Raw genomic sequence first — 22,054 nt, 5'->3', positions numbered from 1 at the left:
TTAGTGTATTTTGAAGACACTGTATCACTAAGACTAATTTCTCTTTTGTCCCAGCTTTATTCGTCTTGCTGACTACCTTATAGTCAACACTATGCATGTCTTGGCAGTCAAATCTGTCACTACTCTCTTGAATTATCTCATGGATAAGGTGAAGAAGACACCCTCTTCAGAGGTCATACAAAAATGGAATATAGAGGAAGTACCAGAAGTTGTAGAAAAAAAGGTAAATCTCATTCAATTAAGACTAAGAGGCTTGAAGTAGTTAGTTCTGCCTGGATTTCCTGAATTTTTGAAACCACGGGGGAAAGTTGGGGTTCCCCTTTTCCCTTCTGGAAAAATTATATTATTGGAAAAAAACTGAAATAGATGCAACATTTAATTTCCTATTGAATCTAAGCTTATTTTGTGCTTTAACAAAATAAAATGCATCATTTATGACTTAGCATATACAGTATTTACTCAAATGCAAGACTAGGGTTTTTTTCCAGGTAGGCTCAAAAAAAGAGAGAGTTGTCTTAATTTGCATAAAAGTTATAATACTGTCCAATAAAAAGAAATCTTTTGTATATAACATTTTTGGGGGGAGGTTGTCTTACATTTGGGATCATCTTCCTTTTAATTAAATACAGAACAATTGTCCTAATTGGCATAAATGCTTTAGTTTCTGTAAGCAAAACTGAAATATACTCAGTGCTTGAGAGAGAGAAAGAGGGAGACAAATTGTTGCTCCCCATGCTTCCTTAGAACATGTATCTTAGGAAAAATAAGTTGAAATTAGAAAATGTTTACAGCAAAGAAAAGGAAGTGCATCATTTGAACATAAACAGTTTCATACAGTTACAGCAGCATTACTGGCATATTTAGATATAAAGTTAAACTTTATAATGTTGAAAACATGGAACTCTTCATTATAATAATAATATTTGAATAATGTACCGCCCTTCAGGACAACTTAACGCCCACTCAGAGCGGTTTACAAAGTATGTCATTATTCATTGTCCCGTCTTTTGTGCAGTCCCCCATGGGACCGTGCATGCACAGGCCTGCCAATATGGCAAGGTTTTAAAGCTGAAAACCGCTAGGGGGCACTCGCCTACCCAGTGCGGGTGCAGCGTTTCCTGCCAAACATGCCACCAGGAAGCGGCACCCCCTCCATCCTCAGTTTGTTCTTTGTCGCCAGCTAGGAAGGCTCATGCATTTTTGTCCACTTCGTCCTAAAAGTGAAAGAGAAAAGATAAGATACCAAGCTGAACAGCCTGATATCATTGTTATTGACAAACCTCGGACCCCTTCTCTTCACTCCAGATCCCCCTCATACATTTCCGCTGAGAAGGGCGAAATAGAAGAAAGATTCACTGCTGAGCTACCCTGGATGGGTGCATATGATGACAGGCAACCTTGTGCACGAGTGCAGAGATTGGCCACAGCATACTTCTCAGCATAGACAAGGGCTGGAGTTGGGGAGATCCTATAGGAGACAATGTGACATCGACCTTGGAAGGGGTTGACCGTCAAAGGGGATTGGGGATGCCATATGAAACTCCCCATTCATTGGCTTCTTACCATACCTTTGAGCAGGAGAGAGACAGAAGTCCCAGTCCTGCTTCTGATCCATCTCCAGATGAGGTCATTATGAGAACTGGCCAGATTTCTCCCTCTGAAGACAACTGTCTTTACACAGAACAGATCATCAGCATGGCTCGGTCCCTTGACATTGAAATATTTGCTGTGGACCCAAAACCAAAAGATAAAGTCAATGCCTCTACATAGGAACTGCAACTAATATAGCTTTTCCTATCATTGAAGGATTTGTGGAGCTTATTAACTCCATCTTTGAGAAGCCAGCCTTGTCTCATTCCAGCACCAAGAAATCTGAAGGGTTGTATAAGACCAGGGAGGACATTTGCCCATTTCTGTTTAGTCACCCTCCGCCGTCATCTTTGGTGACTGAAGAAATGCAGGCCAAGCAGCAACAGGGCTCCTGTACCTCTCCTGCTGACAAGGAGAGGAGGAAGTTGGACCCCTTGGGCAGAAAATTGTATTCCTCATCAAAATTGCGAATTACAGTGCCATTATGGGGGCCTATCAAGCATGCCTTTGGAACTGTATGTCCACCTTTGTGGAGAAACTGCCGGAGGACCGGAGAACACTGGTTAAGGTCATACTAGAAGAAGCCTTTAAGTTGTCCAAGCAACAGATTAATGCAGGACAGAACTCCGTTGACACTTCTACCAGGGCCCTGGTATTGTCTATCACTCTCTGAAGACATTTGGCTATGCACTACTGCCTTACCATTGGAAACAAGGGCTAAAGTTGAGGACTTGCCCTTTGAAGGGCAAACACTATTTTCTGCCAAGACAAATGAATACCTGTCACAGAAGAAAAAAGATAGGCAGATGGCCCACTCCTATGGGGTGCTTCCCCCAAAACAACAATCCATACAGTGGTATCCTTATCATTCCCGGAAACCTTACAGAGGCAGACAATACCATTATCAGCTGTATTCTACCTGCCTGCAATATAGACAGCCCCTATCACATCAAGGGCATTTCCAGCATAGGAGATCAAACAATAGATCTCACCTGGGGCAACAAAGGAGGCGCAGAGTTCTCAGAAACAATTCTGACTTGGCATGGAACAGCCAGCTATTTTGGGGAACAGGCTGGCTAACTGTTACTCAGAGTGAGAGAATGTGACCACTGATTCATTGGTATTACAAGTTGTGTTATTTGGTTATAAAATTGAATTTTACTGGTACCCGACTGAGAGTCAGACATCTCTTCTGATGGTTTACTTTGGGAATTGACTGAATTAGAAAAGAAAGGTGCTATTCTACCAGTACCTATGCATTAATCCCTTCAGGGTTTCTATTCCAGAATGTTTCTGGTGGATAAGAAGGGTGGAGGTGTCAGATCCATCTTGAATCTTAGAGGTCTAAACAAGTTTATATACACCCAAAAATTCAGGATGGTAACACTTAATATGGTACTACAGTTACTCCCCTTTGATACCTGGTTTGCGGTCCTATGTTTGAAGAACACATATTTTCATATTGCCATCCATCCAGCACATAGAAAGTTCTTAAGGTTCACATGTAAGGGCAGAGTCTTTCATTACCATGTACTACCCTTTGGCCTGTCTATAGCCTCTAGGGTTTTTTCAAAGTGCATGCCTGTGGTGGTGGCTCACCTAAGGAAACAGGGATGCTCTATTTATCTCTATTTAGACGATTGGTTGGTTTCAGCTTCTTCCAGTGAGCTGTTGGAACAGCATGTGGGTTTGGTTATTAATATCTGTAAGAAATTAGGTTTACTGGTCAACTTTAAAAAGTCTGTACTTATACCCTCTCATAGGGTGCAGTTCATAGAAGCAATATTAGACAGAACATTGAATGGCTTCCAGCCTCTGGAAAGGGCAAACAGAGTCAAGGACCTAGTGAGACGATTTACCAGATGTAGAGTCCAGTCAGCATTGTCTATTCAGACTCTACTAGGCCTGATGGCCTCCACCACCGCAGTCACGCCTATGGCTAGACTCCACATATGTAAATTACAATTGTGGTTTTTAGATGTTCACAACTTTGAGGTACATGGACAAGACAAGAAATACACTATTCCTAGGGCGATTCTCAGAGCTCTTTGTGGAATAATGACAATCACCTATTCAGGGGTGTAGACTTTGGGTCTCCACAGATAGAAGTGACTATAACTACCAATGCCTCAACAGTAGGTTAGGGTGCTCGATGTTGCTCCCTTAAGACTCATGGTGTATGGTCTAGAGATGAACACGAGTTGCACATCAGTGTCTTCGAACTGAGAGTGATTCATTATGCCCTTATCACTTTCTCAGATACCTTGAAGCGAAAGAAGGTCCAGGTTCTGACCGACAATTCCACCACTATGTTTTATTTAAACAGGCAGGAAGGCATCACTTCCAGAGTATTATGCGAAGAGGCCATTCTCATCTGGGACTGGGCTCTGGAGAGAGGAATTACCCTCCAAGCAGTACACATCCCAGGGATTGCAAATGTAGTAGCAGACAAGCTGAGCAGACTGCACATGGAGAACTACAAGTGGATAGTAGACAACAGATATCTAAAACAAGTGTTTCGGGAATGGGGGCATCCCAAGATAGATATGTTCGCAAGGGAAGGGAATCAGAAAGCACTGAGATTTTGCTCAAGAGGAGGTGCGGGCAAAAACTCCCTAGGAGATACTTTTTGGCTGACTTGGAGAGGAAACCTCTTTTCGCTTTCCCCCCTATTCCCTTGATTGCCAGAACCGTCAGCAAAATACAGAGAGACAGACCGGACATAATCTTAATAACATCTTACTGGCCCAGACAACCCTGGTTTCAGCATGTACTGCACCTTTCCAAAGGTTCTCTATTTCATTTTGGATTGGAACCAGACCTGCTCAGCCTCATGGGGGTATGGTATCACGACCAACCCAGACTGAAGCTAACAGCTTGGCTCATATCGGGACAGGACAACTCTCAGACAGAGTAGCAGAGGTTGTCCTCAATTCTAGATGGAAAAATACTACGAAATCCTACGGTTTTAAGTGGGATAGATTTGCCAGATGGGCTACTCTAAAGGGACTAGATCCTTTTGAATGCACGCGATCCCAAATTTTAGATTTCTTATTAATACTCAAAGATGAGTATTAATCAGTTAAGGTATATTTAGCAGCCATTTCCGCTTTCCACTCCAGAATAGATGGGAAAACAGTTTTTTCTCACGACATTTCTAAGTCATTTCTTAGAGAGCTGCAGAATCTCTTTCTGCCAGTTAAGTAAATTGTACCTTAATGGTTGCTTCAATTAGTGTTAGCCAAACTTATGTCCCCTCCTTCTGAGCGCCTAGCTAGTTGCTCTCTGAAATTTTTATCTCTGAAAGTTTCCTTTTTGGTGGCCATTACATCCACTAGAAGGATGAGTGAAATGGCCGCCCTCAGATCCGACCCTCCTTTCCTCAAGCTACATCAGGGTAAAGTAGTACTTTGTCCATGTGCTAGATTCAGACCTAAGGTTGCTGTGCCCACCTGTCTCAAGATACAGTGCTTCCTGTGTTTTTCCATCCCCTTCCAGTGATTCAGAAAAGGCACTACACACTCTTGATGTACACAGGGCATTATTGTTCTACCTAAATCGTACATCATCATTTAGAAAGGACAAACAGCTGTTCATTTGTTATGCTGGGAACAGGAAAGGTAGAGGAGCTACAGCTCAGTCTATAGCTAGATGGGTGACACTTACAATTAGGGAATGCTATTTAGCAGGATGCTTACCTTGTCCATTGGAAGTGAAAGCGTACTCAATGAGATCTCAGGCTTCTTCTGCAGCTTTGATGAGAGGAGTGCCTCTCCATGATATCTGCAGTGCAGTGACCTGGTCGTCCGCTAATACCTTCGTGAAACATTATGCCCTGGACATAATGGAGAGAAAAGAGGCAGCAATGGGACAGGTGGTGCTTCACTTCCTCTTTCAGTAAGAGCACACCCACCTCCAGGTAAGAAGCTTGTTGGTCTCCCATGTGGGACTGCACAGAAGACAGACAATGAAAACAGTTGCACTTACCGTAACTGTTGTTCATTAACATCTTCTGTGCAGGCACACGTACCTTCCCTCCTGCCCAGCTGTGCCTGATCTGTACTTAGCTTAGTCTGGGAACACAGGAGAACTAAGTGGGTGGAGGGGGCGCCACCTGGTGGCGTGTTTGGTGGGAAACACCACACATGCGCACTGGGTAGGCACTAGTGGATTTTAGCTTTAAAACCTTGCTGTATTGGCAGGCCTGCACACGCGCAGTCCCATGTTTGCCAGCACAGAAGACATCAATGAACGATAGTTACGGTAAGTACAACGCTGTTTTATCCCCACATACTTTAATAAGCTCATCCAATATTTAGCATATTAATTGTTGGCAAATTATTAACAGTTAATAAATATGACATTGAAAATATGTTGTATGTGTTTATAGTGTATGTAGAATTATTATCAAATACTGTTGTATTACATAAAACTTCTAATGCTGTACATTTTGAGTGACTAAAATCTTGCATTTCACTCATTTCAAAAGGAAAAATAATGTATAGTATTCCCCCCAAATTTCCAGTTTTACTATTAGAAAAAGTGAAAAAGGTCCAATTTTTTCCCCCTCCTTATTTTTTGGTTCCCCACCACCCACCTACCCATAGGACTTCACACCTCTAGTCCTGTCTTGTTAACCCATGTATCTAAGAAAAGCAACTTTATTTAACGCAAAATATCAGCTTTCTACTGATTAATACTGTCCTTTTCCATTTTGTTTAGACTCGGTAATGGTTTATTACATGTTGCATGTAACAAGAAATTTAATTTTTCATGTATTTGAACATGTACTTCTTTGGTGAAGCAATTTATCAGCAGAAATCCAACATGTATTCCTTTAAAATGTTCAATATAATGAACATAGTCTATGCCTGATTAAAGCAATTTAAAAAAAAGTTTTACTTTTAAAATTGTATTCCTAGAGCTTAGCACTGGCAGCCACTAGATGCCATTGAATGCAGATATGTATTTTACTGCTGTCAGATACAGAGGACAAAATAAACTTTGTATTGTCGAAGGCTTTCATGGCCGGAGAACGATGGTTGTTGTGGGTTTTCCGGGCTGTATTGCCGTGGTCTTGGCATTGTAGTTCCTGACGTTTCGCCAGCAGCTGTGGCTGGCATCTTCAGAGGTGTAGCACCAAATGCCAAGACCACGGCAATACAGCCCGGAAAACCCACAACAACCAAAATAAACTTTGGTAATGAATATAACATTTAACAGCTGAGCACTTCAAAAGCAGGGGGGAAAGGTCTCGTCTGAAACCTCACAATCTACAAGACACCACATATATGAAATGGAGGCGATAGAGAGCTTCAAGCTCAGTAAAAGAGGCATGTAATAAAAACAAATCAGCCCAACAAATTCTGCAAAAAATACCCAGTAAGTCTTATGAGATAATTTAACTATAGATGAAGAAGTAAGAGAAAGAATGATCAGTAAGAAGAGCATTCCAAAGTTAGGATCCAGTAACTGAGAATGAATGAGCATTAAAAAGAGCCAAAATGAACTGGGGTTTAAGAAGAACTTGAACTGGAATAAGAGAGCTGAAGAAGAGATAAAAGAGAAGACAATACAGGATAAATTCAATGACAAAAAATAAGCAAAAGTTTACAAAATAGGAGAGTAACAGGATCAATGTAAGAAAAGTACATGCAATATTATCTTCAAAATTTTGTAAGTTTTTTCCAATAAAAATAATTTCCACAGTTTTGATATTATTTGAATATAACATTTAAACCACAATTAATTTTTCCTAATCAAATATCCTAATCCTAATAAAATATTTCAGTTCAAATATTAGTTATTATTGACACATAAATGTGGAGTACTCTTTGAATTTTTACTAAATGTCAGAATAAATATGATAAATTACATCATGCATATTATTCTGGAAAGCCCTCATTACTGCACATGTATGCTTTCCTGGTTCAAAAGGAAATCATAGTTGTTATAACCAGGCACTTTAACAAATTGTGGTTTGTTTATTCTCATACACCAGTATTCTAAACCAGGATTAAATAATTCAGCTTGGAGTCAAGAACTAAACCACAATTTGTAAAAGTCTCACCAAACTGCTGCTTCTTTCAAACCAGGAAGTCTTCAATCTTGGCTCTCTGTGAAAGCAGAGGCGGGAAGGAATGTACATGACTCGGGAATTCCTGGTCACAAACAAGCCATAATGTATTCTTGAATACAGCTTATATTTCTGATTTAAGAATCTGTGTTCAAATTCTTTTTCTTTATTTTTTATTTTTAAAACAGATATAGGGGTACAGAAAAGAAAAGGGAAAGGGGAACAACATTTGAAAATTAAAGATTACGAACTATTTGTTACAGGGACTATCAGAATGCAGTGATCAGATAACGTTTAAAGTATGTTTTTCCAAATAAACAACACAAACAAAACTCAAGGGTACTTACTCTCCTCGTCCTAAAGAACCTTGTTATTAAATCAATCTATGATTAATAATATATATATTTTAAAAGTACTATTATACCAATATTGGTTCTTACATTTATTTCTTCCTTTGTGTGTGCGCGTGAATAACATATTTATATATACACTTTATACTTCTATTGCATTATCTATCCACCATATCAAAAATTTAAAGCTTAAAACAAACATCTGTAAAGCCTCTAATAATCAAAACTCTTAATAAGATTTACAAAGCTAATTTATTTATTTCCAATTTTTATCTATAACAGGCAAAATAGGTTTCCCACTTCTCTTCAAAGTCTTTTATTGGTGTTCTGTTTATATAATTCGTCAATTTAGCCATTACCGCATGTTCTGTGTTCAAATTCTGATATGTGATTTTCTTCTAACCCTTGCGCTCTTTTTTTAAAAAAGGGAACCTCAGTGATTATAGGATCAGATGAAGATGAGTTGTTTGTTCCCATGTTTCTTGCAGAGCTGATTTTGGACATCCGTGCACTATTATTTGAACCAACACTGGAAGAATTTCAGGTTTCAGAATAATTTTTCTTAAGTTCTCTATATGAAAAATAGTTGATAATCATGGGTCAAATAAAAGTTATTAACAAATGTAGAGGGAAGGTTGGCACCTACTAGCTGAATCAATCTCTGTTAGAATTATGGGGATGAGCTCTTGATTGAAGGAACAGGCAGGAAGGCCCGGATTCTGGCATTGGTATCCTGGGACAATTCAGTGTCTGAAGGAAGGAAGTAGGGGAGGAGCAGATGTTCTTGCAGCAGGACCCAAGTCAAAGCAACATGAACAAAAGCTCCTGCCCTGGAAATCTAGTTGGCCATTAAGGTGCTACTGGACCTGAATCTTGCTCTTCTACTGCAGACCCACCTGAAGGGAACAAAAATATGGAAAGGTGGGGTATAACTGTTTTCATAAATAAATATATGTGAGAGAACTTTTATTGTGGCAGAGGCTGCTTCCACTTGACATGACAAAGATTCTCTGTTTCCTTGTCATTGCTTTCACTGCAAAACATTCACATGGCAATTTTCTGCTTATTTTCCTTCATCAGCTGCCATTTGCCCTGCATTTTTCACCTGTCACGCTACGAGAGGGCTTTTTATGGGGAGAGCTTTTTAAAAAAAATTGTGATTGCTATTGTGTTACAGCAACATCTGTAATGTTGCTGTAATGCACAATAACGGTTCAATGATCTGTTGCTACAAATTCAGGGTAAGGATTCAGAGGAAATATTTTAAGTTGGCTTGAGATAGAAAGGCAGCTAATAAATGTTTTGAATTAAATAAACAAGCTAGTGGATCATAGCTGTCAGGCAGGCATGCCAGCCTGCCTGCCATAACTGTGAATGCATATCTATTGGGGTGGGGGGTGGGCTTTCTTCCTTCATTGTACTCAGCTTTGCTTTGCTAAGAGGCCTTATCAGTGCAGCTGGAAACGTGTGGGGACCAGCCATGGGAAATTCAGCTTTGCATCTTTTGCAGGACTTTCGCTGACATCAACTGACTTGTTTGGACTGGGGGGAGGGGGACTGGGGTATAACCTCTCGGGGAAGATTTTGCTTCAGCATTCCAGGCAATCTCTATGCATCAGTGCATTTCTAGGGAGTTTATCTGTATAAAGACCTTTAACTCATACAACCGTGTTGGATGAAGTGGAGAGTCTGAGAGAATCCCCTAGCCAGGCCTGACAATAGCAACAGTTCACTGTAACATTATTGCGCTACAACAGCAGTTACTGTTTTTTTTAAAAAGCAGAAGAAAAAAACATGCCAGTAGCAGTGTGTGGGGAATGGTGACTGTGAGGGCTAAGGCAAGAAAAATGGTTCTGATGTGGATGTTACCTTTAACCTTCCCATTCAGATGGCTTGTTGATGTGCTTTGAATATATTTTTTCTGGAAATATCATACAAAACTAGGTTTGAGAGAGACCATATCAGAAGTACAGAGTGCATGGAAAGTAAAATATTAGATGATGATGTCGTGTGGATGCTCAAAAGATACTGCATGTAACCAGAGACCAACTAGTATTTGTAGGTAAAAGAGGTCTACAATCCAGAGGAACCATTTTACCAGAAACTTTACCATTGAATCCGGTGATGCCCAATACTTACAACACTTAATAGCTCTACATTTAGGGCTCATGCTGTTCTTACTGCAAATGTGCTTTAGAGTTTTATTCCTGTGGCAGGTGGCACCCTTGTCTCATATGTTGTTGGCCATATTATTATTATTAACATCAAGAACAATATTTGATTTATATACTGCACCTCAGGACAACTTAATGCCCACTCAGAGCGGTTTACTAAGTATGTCAATATTATCCCCACAACAAAACACCCTGTGAGGTGGGTGGGGCTGAGAGAGCTCTAAGAGAGCTGTGACTAGCCCAAGGTCACCCAGCTGGCTTCAAGTGGAGGCGTGGGGAATCAAACCTGGTTCTCCAGATTAGAGTCCCACACTCTTAACCACTACACCAAACTGGCTCTCTTGCTGAATTAGTTACACAGAGATAGAAAGCTGCAGCTGATATCCTGAAGTTCCTTTTCATTACTGAGGGCTTTCTAAAGTAGAAAACTCTTTTGACAATTAGGGATGTAATAATCAAATTAAAAAAAACCCCTGCTATGTGGAAGGAAAGGGGAACATAAACAAGCGTGCATAGGATTGTAGCCCTAGTCTCTCCAAGTATGTGACCTTGCATAGTATCCTGCAATGTACAGAGGAACCTGTTTCTAAGCAAAGGTAACATGGTAGTGAAAAAAATAGAAGAGATACATTTAGTAGAATGGAACAGTCCAATCAGCACTTTCATATGGGAATAGGTCTGTAGTTCATTGTAGCCATTATTGTGGCCCTCTGTTGTAGTACCTTCCTGCTTTTACTGCATTTTCTTCCATTTTTGTAATCCCCCTTTCTCACTCTGAGTTGGAAGGCATCTTGACATGGGTAATTCCCATATGTCAATCAAGGAAGTGACTAAAATTCTTCCAGACTTCCTGTCTCCTTAGTTCATTTTCTGCTGTGTAATGGAGAGAAGGTAGGCTTTTGGTAGGAGATGCTCAGCAAGTCTCCTGTAACTCCACAAATGACTGTTAATGCCCACCTTTTTTACTTATTTCTACTTATTTCTTCCTTTTTTTGCCCTTCTCCCCACCCCCGTTCTAAGGGCGGTGTGACTGAGGCAATGGAGAATACAGAGAATTTTGACAAAGCCTTAGATAGCTTCATTTCCAAGGAGGATGGGGACCCCTTTGTGCAAAAACAAGAGGAAGGTACTACTCCCTGGTGTGGTCAAGCAATCCTAAACCTTCCAAAGAGAGGCAGACAAGCAGAGGTGGTGAGAAGAGCATGCCACACAATTTGACTGTGCCTTAGAGGTCGCCTCTTCAAGTGCAGCCAATTTTGGCAGGAAAATCCTCCGTGTAATTAAAGATGGCTGACACTCTGGCTCAGCTCTTATGACCACAGCAGAGCAGTCTGGGAGATGGAGCACCACTGTGGAACAAAGTAGAGATGCTGCTCCTCTCTTCCAGTTCCCATTTTCTGAATGCCCTCCTCCCCCGGATGTAGCAAGGCATCAGCTCTAGTTGACTAAGGTGGCACAAAATTGGCCTACCTCCTTTCCTCCTTTTTGCTTATTCTTCCTCCTGCCCCATTCCTCAGGGCAGTGCAGTTGAGGCAATGGAGGACATAAAGAATTTCAACCAAACCTTAGACAGCTTAATTTCCAAGAAGGATGGGACCCGCCCCTTTTCCTCCCCAAAATGGGAGGAAAGGATTTCTCCCCAATGTGGTTGAGCAGCCTTAAACCTGCTGAAAGTCCTTTCTACTGAAACTCAAGGGAATCAGACAACTCTTGTTAGTCCCTGGCAGGTAGATCCCTCAAGCCCATCTGTAGTGAACATACGTTGGTTCCATAAGAAGTAGCTTTATTAGAATCCATACAGTTCAGGTAAGCACTCCATCACAGAGTTTGACAGAAGTGGCAATTCAAATCAGGCAATCTTTGTTATGCTTCATTTTCCTGCGCTTCAAACAACAGCTAGAGTTTTGGCGTGCAAGCTTACACAAGTTCCGTGAGAATCAACTTAGATATGACTGTGAATCAGATAGACAACTTATTCCCAGCATCTGGGGAGAGTAGCTGAAACTGACATTTAGATACTTCAGGGTTACAGCTAGCCAAGACTCGCGTTAAGATAAGGGAGAGGCCCTTGCTTGGGTCCTCAGTAACATCTGCACTACAGTTATGCAGGAAGGGAGAGAGCGAGAGAGCATATTAATTAATACACATTAATACAGTAGCATGACTTTAGCATAATGTCAGCAGTAGTAAACAATAATTGTCAGCAACACAATCATGGCATGTATGTAGACAGACAGACATGACACTCTTCCAATAAGGAAGAAAGGGAAATTTCTGAGAAGGAGATAATATTCTTAGAGCAACCCAAATGCCTCTTTAACCGAGGACTGTCTGGTTGCTAGCCAATCCTATATTGACACTGATTCTCTCAGAACCCCCAGGGAAGAAGGAGCCCATCCTAAAGCCAAACCCAAAGGGACTAAAGAATTTCCCCCAGATTACTTCATGAGAAAAAAGTAGTATGGTTCCCAGAATTCTTTGAGACTCAAATTAAAGTGGAATGGGCTAAACCTCTTATCAGTAAAAGGTTTTATTCTTTGCCTAATTGCGCTATGGATCTTTTATTGGTACTATTAACAGATGCTCCTGTTCCAGCTCTCCTCTCAAGGAGCTTGGTTACTAAATATGGGGAAGGATCCCTATCTGGCCAACCAGACTCTAACTCAGGCTGTGCTCTCATAAGGCTGTCTCAAGGACAGCCACATCATCACTTTTTGTAAGGTCTTTCATCAACTGGGCTAGGATGCTAGTTGAGCTGTTCCTAGAGGAGAACAAAAAGGTTAGGGAAGGTTCCAGTAAGCTCCTGAAAGCAGTCACCTTTATGGCTGATGCTGCTCTGAACAGACTGAGATTTCCTCTTGTGCTATGGCATTAGCAGTTGCAACATGTAGAAAATTTTTTCAAGCTCTCGAACGCTAGAGGGCAACTAGCTTGTGCGGAGCTTCCTGCCGAATGCAGTGTTGCTGGGCGGAGAGACCCTTCTTCCCTCAGTTCCTTTCTTGTCACCGTTGAGAAAGGTTCATTCTATCTCTCTCGCTCCTTTAGTCTTTCTTATCTTTCCTATCGTCTCTTTGGGATCGCGATGTCTACAGTATCTCAGAAAGCAGTTTTAAAAATGTACCCGTTGTGGTATGAAAATGAAGTGCTTGGACAAGCATGAACTTTGTTTGCTCTGCCTCTGAAGCCCACAATGTGGGGGCTTGCCCACACTGCAAGCAGTTCACACCCAAGGCCAGAAACAATCGAGCTGTGAGCCTAAAAGCTGCTTTAAGGGAATTATCCCTTACAACCTTCGACAAGCCAGCTGCTTCCCGTTCAACTGAGCAGGATCCAAAATCACACTCTGAACGTGATCCACCCAGCTCAAGAGCCGGTACACCAAATCCGAATTGGAACCAACCTCCGGTTGTGACATCCGAACCAACACTCAACTCCATAAGGCCCCGGCTCCACCCAAGAGTGCACTGTCAAAGTCGGAATTGAAAAGACACCACTCTTTTCGAGAGGACTGACGGACATCGGAACCTTTGTCTAAAAAGAGCAAGTCTAAGTCTAAACACTTGGGGAAATTGGCATCAGCGCCCTCACATCGGCGCCACCAATCCTCCACTCCATCCCTTAACATCGAAGAGGAAGTCTTCCAACAACCGGTGACTCCATCACCACTACCCCCTCCTCTTTTACACAGCGATGATGAGGATATGAGCCCTATTGAGGAGAGCCAGTCTACCTTCTCTCTGGATCTGAGTGTGGTTCCATGCCTGCCGCCAACCTTTGAAACAGATGCCTGCATCTTCTGCGATGTGGAACCCACTTCAAACAACCCAGGCTCCTCTTGCTGCGTTTCAGGAGATTCTATTCCAGCATATTCTGAATTGGCAGGACTTTCTCTCATGGCTCCAATCTGTGCCACTTTTTTCTTCATTGGTTCCAACTTTGATTCCGACTGGGACCTTACTAACGCCAGTGCCTCCGGATCTGACAGTGTCGTCCAGCAAATTGTGCCGGTTCTGTGACCACTCACTTGTCCTCTCCGAATGCTTGGATGAAGAGGAAGTAGCTTCTTACCGTTCTGATCCAGTGTCGGATCCGGTGTTGAATCTGTCCCCAGAGGAAGCAGTAGGGACACTACATCTGTCTCTCCAGCTGAAGATTGCAGCCTATTTTTCGAGCAAATGCTCCAGATGGTGCGTGCTCTCGACTTAGATGTGACTGCTACCACTCCAAAACCCAAGAACAAGGTGCTCCAGGCACTTTACTCAGCTCACCAGCCTCAGTAGCCTTTCCACCAGTGGAGGACCTCTTGGACATTGCTCATGCAGTCTGGGAGAAACCAGCATCAACACCTGCTACATTGTGCAAGATAGAGAACGCCTACAAGCTCCAGCAGAAAGATTGCATCTTTCTTTTCACACACCTGCATCCTTCCTCCCTCGTAACTGAGGAAGTACAATCTAGACACTGGTATGGCTCCCAATTCATCCCCAGTGGATAAAGAAGGCCGCAAACTGGATGCTCTTGGGCGCAAGATACAGTCATCAGCAGCACTTGAATTCCGGATCGCAAACTCCAAGGCCATCATGTGTTCGTATAACTTATTCCTGTGGGACTGATTATCCAACTACACTCAGGATCTTCCAACAGAGAGGAAGACACTCATTTGGGCGCTTCAGAGGTACAAGGATTGCCAAGCAGCAGATGTCTGCTGGCAAATATGTTGCAGATTGTTTGGCTAGAGCCATGGCCTCAGCTATAGTACTTCGGCGCCACTCATAGCTACGTTTCACTGCTCTTCCTCAAGAGAAACGTAATAAAATTGAAGACTTCTCGTTTGAGGGATCATCGCTATTCTCGGAACACACTGATGGATCTCTTCAACAGATGAGGAAGAACCAACAGACAGCACATTCACTAGGCACCGTCGCCCCTCAGTACCAACAGCAACAAAAACAATACCCTTTCAAACAAAGCTACCAGAGTTGTCAATCTTACTAGCACCATTAGAAGTACTCCTACCAGCCTTATCAATCCTATCAACAAAGGTCATACTCCAACTACCCTCGTGGAGGAACAAGAAGGTCCAGCAAACCTAGATCCAACCAGCCTCAACCAAGTCCTCCAAAGTCAGGGCCAGAGCAAAAATCTCTTTTTTGACTAACCGCCCAACAGCCCTATATGTTGGGATTGGCCCCTTTCGTGGATCATTGGGCATCGATTTCTATGGACTCTTGGGTCCTTCAAGTTGTGCATTTTACCGTTTATATTTTACGAAGTTGCCACAGTTATCTTTACCTTACAATGTATCTATGTACCCAGTTGAAGCCCTCTCTCCAGTTATCAAAGAGCTTCTTGCTGAGGGAGCCATTCAGAGGATTTCACCCCAAGAATCTCCAAGGGCCTTCTTTTCCAGATATTTTGTGGTGGAGAAAAAGGATGGGGGGCTCCGTCCTGTACTGGACCTTCATCAGCTTAACTTGTTCATTAAAGTTGAAAAATTTAGAATGTTGATCTTCTCCAGTGTCTTACAATATTTATGGTCATAGATCCAGAGGAGTTAGCAGTGTTAGTCTGTAGTAGCAAAATCAAAAAGAGTCCAGTAGCACCTTTAAGACTAACCAATTTTATTGTAGCATAAGCTTTCGAGAATCACAGTTCTCTTCGTCAGATGCATCTTAAAGGTGCTACTGGACTCTTTTTGATTTTACAATATTTAGAACTGAATAACTGGTTCGCAGTCATTGACCTCAAAGATGTCTATTTTCATATTGCAATACACTGGAAGTATTGCAGTGTAGGAAGTATCTCAGATTCTACTTCCAGGGAGAAGTCCCTCAATATTCAGTCCTTCCATTTGGACTTTCATCTGCCCTCCAAGTATTTACTAAATGTATGGCAGTAGTGGTTGCACATTTGAGGTCTAGGGCTGTTTCGTCTGTTCTTATCTGGATGACTGGCTACTGGTCGCCCGAGACCTCCTACAGGAGCAGATCGAGATCACCATCCGGACCATATCCCGTCTAGGACTAGTGATCAATTGGAAGAAATCTGCCTTAGTACCCACACAGAATATACAGTTTATTGGGGCTCGGTTAGATTCCACAGTGAGGAGATCATTCTTACCATTAGATAGGGCTAGATCCCTCCAGCGACTGAATGCCAGATTTAAAAACAAGTTTTCAACCTACTATAAAAATTCAGAAATTCCGATGATTTATGGTTTCCACTACCAGTGTGGTCGCCTTTGCCCACCTCCACATGAGACCACTCCAGAATTGGTTCATATAGCACTTCAACTACCTTAGAGACCATCAGGGAAGGAGACTGTCTGTTTCCAGGGCAATAGTTAGGTCCCTGGATTGGTGGTGTCTAGAGGCTAATCTCTGGGGAATGCTATTTGGAATACAGTTACCTGAAACCTCTGTCACTACAGACACTTCCCTCATGGGGTGAGGGGCACATTGTGGGGAATTATCAGCTCAGGGAACTTGGTCACGGAGCATTCTGTACACATTAATGTTCTGGAATTGAGGACAATCAGGTACTCCCTTGGTTCTTTTACAGATCATCTCTACGACAAGAGGGCCCAGGTCTGCATGAACAATATGACTGCCCTCTATTATGTCAACAAGCAGGGAGGAATGGCCTCATTGACCCTCTGCTCCAGAGTGACAAAACTGTGGCACTGGGCAATTCAAAACAACATTCCCCCCGCCCCCGGCCATCCACATAGCAGGGACCGCAAACAACAAGGCGGACTCCTTGAGCAGAGTTTTCAAACCACACCACAAATGGTCCATCAATATCCAGCATCTACTACCCATATTCAAGAAATGGGGAAAACCAGATGTGGACCTGTTTGCAGCTTCAGAGAACTCCAGGGAGTTCTCCAGGGAGCTTCTGCTCCCTGATGGACACACATCCGAACTCCCTGGGAACTGGCCCTGTTCTGTGCTTTCCCACCCATACCCCTAATCCCCAGGGTGCTCAACAGAATCTGTCACTTCCTGTCATACTGCATCGTAACCCCTTTTAGACCACGCAGGGACTGGTTTCCGACACTGGGAAATGGCTCGGAGTTCATACATATGCTTTCTGGAGGTTCTAGGTATTACCCACAGAGGTCAGGTACATCAAAACTTAGCGGTTGTCAAGTTTACAGCCTGGCTTCTACTCCCAACATAGCTCCCTTCTCTAGAGAAGTAACCCAGATGATGGTTGTTGTGGGTTTTCCGGGCTGTATTGCCGTGGTCTTGGCATTGTAGTTCCTGACGTTTCGCCAGCAGCTGTGGCTGGCATCTTCAGAGATGTAGCACCAAAAGACAGAGATCTCTCAGTGTCACAGAGTGGAAAAGATGTAGGTCATTTGTATCTACTCAGGAGGGGTGGGGTTGAGCTGAGTCATCCTGTAAGAGTTTCCCAGGGTGTGGAATGCTAATGGCGGGAGGCTTCACTGTATCCTGAGGAGGTTCTTTTGCATATGGATTGGTACTTGATGTGCTAATCTTCTCTGCAGGGCTATTGTCAGGGATAGAATGTTTTGTTAGCCTGGTGTTTTTCAGAACTGGAAACCATGCTCTGTTCATTCTTAAGGTTTCTTCTTTCCTGTTGAAGTTTTGCTTATGCTTGTGAATTTCAATGGCTTCCCTGTGCAGTCTGACAAAGTAGTTGGAAGTGTTGTCCAGTATTTTGGTGTCCTGGAATAAGATACTGTGCCCTGTTTGAGTTAGGCTATGTTCAGCCACTGCTGATTTTTCAGGTTGTCCAAGTCTGCAGTGTCTTTCATGTTCTTTTATTCTTGTCTGGATGCTACGCTTTGTGGTCCCGATGTAAACTTGTCCACAGCTGCAGGGTATACGGTATACTCCTGCAGAGGTGAGGGGGTCTCTACTGTCTTTTGCTGATCGTAGCATCTGTTGTATTTTTCGGGTGGGTCTGAATACTGCTTGAAGGTTATGCTTTTTCATAAGCTTTCCCATCTGATCAGTAATTCCTTTGATATATGGCAAAAACACTTTTCCTGTAGGAGACTGTTTTTCCTTGATTGTTTGATTCATCCTGGGTTTGATTGCTCTTCGGATTTCATTTCTGGAGTAGCCATTTGCCTGAAGTGCGTGGTTTAGATGATTAATTTCCTCATTGAGAAAGTGCGGCTCACATATCCATCTTGCACGATCCACTAATGTTTTCATTATGCCTCTTTTCTGTCGGGGGTGGTGGAAAGCCTTTGACAATACAACCCAGATGATGTTAAACGCCTGTAAGCAACCAGCCAGATTCTCCTACGGGCATAAATGGGCTTGCTTCTCTAAATAGATAGGCGAAACAACTTTTTCTCCCTTCTCCTGCCCATTGACAGTCATATTCGATTATTTGTTGTAACTGTTAAAGGGTGGTCTAGCAGCCTAGCAGCATCCTCAGTTAAGGTACACCTGGCGGCTGTCTCCACCTTTCACGAGACTATTGCTGGTAAAACGGTATTCTCACACCAGGCATCTAAATAATTCCTGAAAGGAGTAAATAACACCTTCCCACCTAGAAGACCTCCACTACCACAGTGGAGCCAATCCCTAGTGTTGGGGCAACTTATGTTAGCCCCCTTTGACCCTGTCGCCTCTTGTGACCTTAACTTCCTCTCCTTGAAGGTAGCCTTATTGGTTGCCATTACTTCCCTAAAGAGAGTGGGTGAGTTGGGAGCTCTTCGATTAGACCCCCATTCCTTCAGTTTTTCGATGAAAAGGTTCTCCTGTACCCCAGTTTAGAATTCTTACCCAAGGTTGTGTCTAAATTCCACCTACAGCAGAAGGCTGTAGTGGGGAAGGCTTCCAGTGTTCTTCCTCACTCCATCCTCAGACCTGGAAAGGGCACTTCACAAGCTAGATGTGAGAAGGGCTCTCCTGTATTACATTCATAAGGCAAAACCATTTCGAAAGTCCAAGGCATTATTTGTGTGTTATGTAGGGCCCCAGAAGGGTCTCCCGGTAGCCAATCAATCCCTCTCACAGTGGATTGTGGCCGCCATTAGGTGATGCTATAGCTCAGGTCCCCTGCCCAGTAGCCATCAAGGCACACTCAACCAGAGCACAATCGTCTTTGGCTGTATTCTTATGAGGGATCCCTCTACCAGACATTTGCCAAGTGGCTACCTGGTCATCATCCGATAGATTCATCCGTCATTACTCTGTGGACATGAACGCCAGGAAGGATGCTGCAGTGGAAACAGCCATTCTGTGCTCAATTTTGGCTTGAACATCTCATACCCGCCTCCATTGTTGATTAGCTTGCTATATACCCAATATGGGACTGCACTAAAGACTGATGATGAAAACAGTGTTGCACTTACCTGTAACTTTTGTTTGTCTAGGTCTTTGTGCAGGCACACATTCCTTCCCTCCTACCCCGCTGTGAGATTGCTTTGACTTACAGCGGCATAGGAGGAAGAAGGTTCGCTCCACCCAGCAACACTGCATTTGGCAGGAAGCTCCGCGCAAGCATGTTGCATTTGAAAGCTTGAAAAATCTTTCTGTTGGCTGGCCTGCGCCTGCGCAGTCCCAGTGTGTGCCTGCATGAAAAACTAGACAATCAACAGTTACAAGCAAGTGCAACACTGTTTTCTGCCTCCTTGATTGACATGTCAAGATGCCCTCCCTTAGAGAAGAAGGAACCTTCACACTAAGTGCCAATGTTTCGGTTGTTGCTCACATTGTCATTGAATTTTGTATTCCTGGGCCTAGATGTCTTTCACTGTATGCTTGCTCCACCATGAATATCAGTGAAACAAACTAAACAACCAAAGTCTAAATAATACTTCTAGAATGTATAATGGTTTATTTAGTTGTAAATCAGTATGCTTTAATTGTTACAGTAACATTTAGTAAACATGTATTAGCTAGTTCAGAAAATATTTGGAAAATTGGGATTTAAATCAGTAATTTTTCTCCCTTATTTTGGGTGATTTAAGGTGTTTTGATTTACATGAATCCAACCTAGTTCAGGCTGCTATTGCAATACTTCATGCAGTGTGTATGGACATAATTCATCCTTTTTGGAGTCACCACATGAAAGTTTTGCCCACTTGTGTAACTGTGTTGTATTTTGGAGTGTTTACTATGCTGTTTTTCTTCTTGTCCTAACATACAAAGTATTTTTATAGACTTTCTTCTGTATTGTCCAACAGGATGTTATGACTGAGATTGTGACTGAGTTTCAGGTAACTGTGTTATCTGTTGCAAACTTAGTGCCCGATCGATACTTTGATGCTTTCACTTGTCCAGTTATTAACAACAAAATTGAAGAAAAAACTTGTGGTGAAGGACCAAGCTTATCTGAAATGTTCAAAGATGATAAACATCTCCGAAGTATTATCTCCCAAATAAAGGTACAGAATACTGTTTTTTTTTGCAAACCTGCTTACATTTATGGTATTCCTTTTACATTTTAAATCTGAACATTCTTGGTTTGTTTCTTTGAGTCCTGGACCTGGTGCGTGCTGAAAGAAGTTTATCCTAGCATGTAAATGGCAGTGCATATGAATATTACTAGAGAGATAGGATTGCCTCACCAGCTTTAGTAAACAGGGACAAATGAAAGCAAAGTTCTCACGGTACTGGATAGCAAAATTTTTCAGTCAGTAATCATGTAATTATAGAGACAGTTGGCTCCTGAATTCAGCTTGATGAAGAACTAGAGAGAAACATAACCTTCATGAAAATAGCCATTCAATTTATTTTTTTTTCCTTACTAGCTAATAAAAATGGTGACGAAAGACTAAAAGCTCTGCTTGGAAAACTGATTGGTAAAAATAATGCATTATTTGTTTGTTTAAAAGATCTATGCTCTACCTTTCTATCAAATTATCTCTCAGATTGAGTAACTACAGCCTATTACTTCCTTAATGGTGTTTTTAGTTTAATCAAATGTATCTATAGGTTTCCTTATTGTTGATGTATGCTTAAGTTTTTTTTCATTCATCTTCGTTCTTCTGTGCCTCCACACATGGGTACTGCGCACGCGCAGGCCAGCCGCCGGAAGATTCTTCACCGCTTACCTAGCTCCGAAGGGGCCGTTTGCCGCGCGCCTCAGCGACCGTTTCCCACCCAAACGGTCACATGCTCCTCCAGCGGCCAACGGCCCCTTCCCTCAGTTCTCTTCTTGCCGCCGCTTGATTGTGGTATTGTATCGATCCGGACTGTATTTGACGTCGCGTTTTGGCTTGCCCCTCGCAATGGCTTCTACGGCCCTGTTTAAACACTGCGCCCAGTGCCGTGCTAAAATGGCCCAAATGGATGGGCATGGCCTTTGCCTGCTTTGCCTGGGGGAGGAACATGTAGTCCCCACTTGCAAGATCTGCCAGGGTTTCACACATAAGGCCAGGCAGGAGCGGTCCGCCCGCCTCAAGGCTTCGCTGTGGCAGCGGGTCTTGGACGCCCCTGGGCCCTCCGAGGCGGAGAAGCCAGGGGCCGCGGAGAAGGCTGGCCGAGCCCCCACCCATGCCGGGGGGCGGTCTCGAGCGGGCTCTGTGGCCTCTTCCAAGTCAGTGGCTACATCCCGCCTGGCAAGCAAGGCGGCGTCAAGGGCAAGCTCGGTGGCGAGGTCGTCGAAATCGCCACATAAGTCGGCGTCGGTGAGGTTGGAACCGGGGAGGTCGGCTCCGAGGCCGGAACCGAGCAGATCGGATCCGATAAGGTCAGCCCCGGCGTCGATCGAAGGGCGTGCGGCAGCCCCGGGACCGGAGGCTGCGCGGAAGGCGTCGACCAAGAGGGCATCGGTTCCAAGAGCTTCCTCCGAGCCGGTTCCGAAGAAGATGGCTAAGAAGACCAAGCATCGCTCTCGGTCCCCTCGGCGCCGGTCTGCAGAGGAAGTGGTCC

At 43.1% G+C, this 22,054-nt stretch overlaps 1 protein-coding gene across 1 annotated transcript in view; it reads left to right on the top strand.

The window, feature by feature from the left end:
* The window catches only part of DNAH6 (dynein axonemal heavy chain 6), a 364,598-nt gene that overhangs the window by 20,446 nt on the left and 322,098 nt on the right, over window positions 1-22,054 (top strand). Inside the window, 3 exon segments of the mRNA XM_054986586.1 lie at window positions 55-223; window positions 8,444-8,560; window positions 20,365-20,565. Of these exon segments, the coding sequence (XP_054842561.1) occupies window positions 55-223; window positions 8,444-8,560; window positions 20,365-20,565 (487 nt within the window).

This window comes from Eublepharis macularius, chromosome 8 (genome assembly GCF_028583425.1).
Source record: "Eublepharis macularius isolate TG4126 chromosome 8, MPM_Emac_v1.0, whole genome shotgun sequence".
Lineage (NCBI taxonomy): Eukaryota > Metazoa > Chordata > Lepidosauria > Squamata > Eublepharidae > Eublepharis > Eublepharis macularius.
Note: the sequence above shows the minus strand (reverse complement) of the source record. Positions and strands in the feature narration are given on the sequence as shown.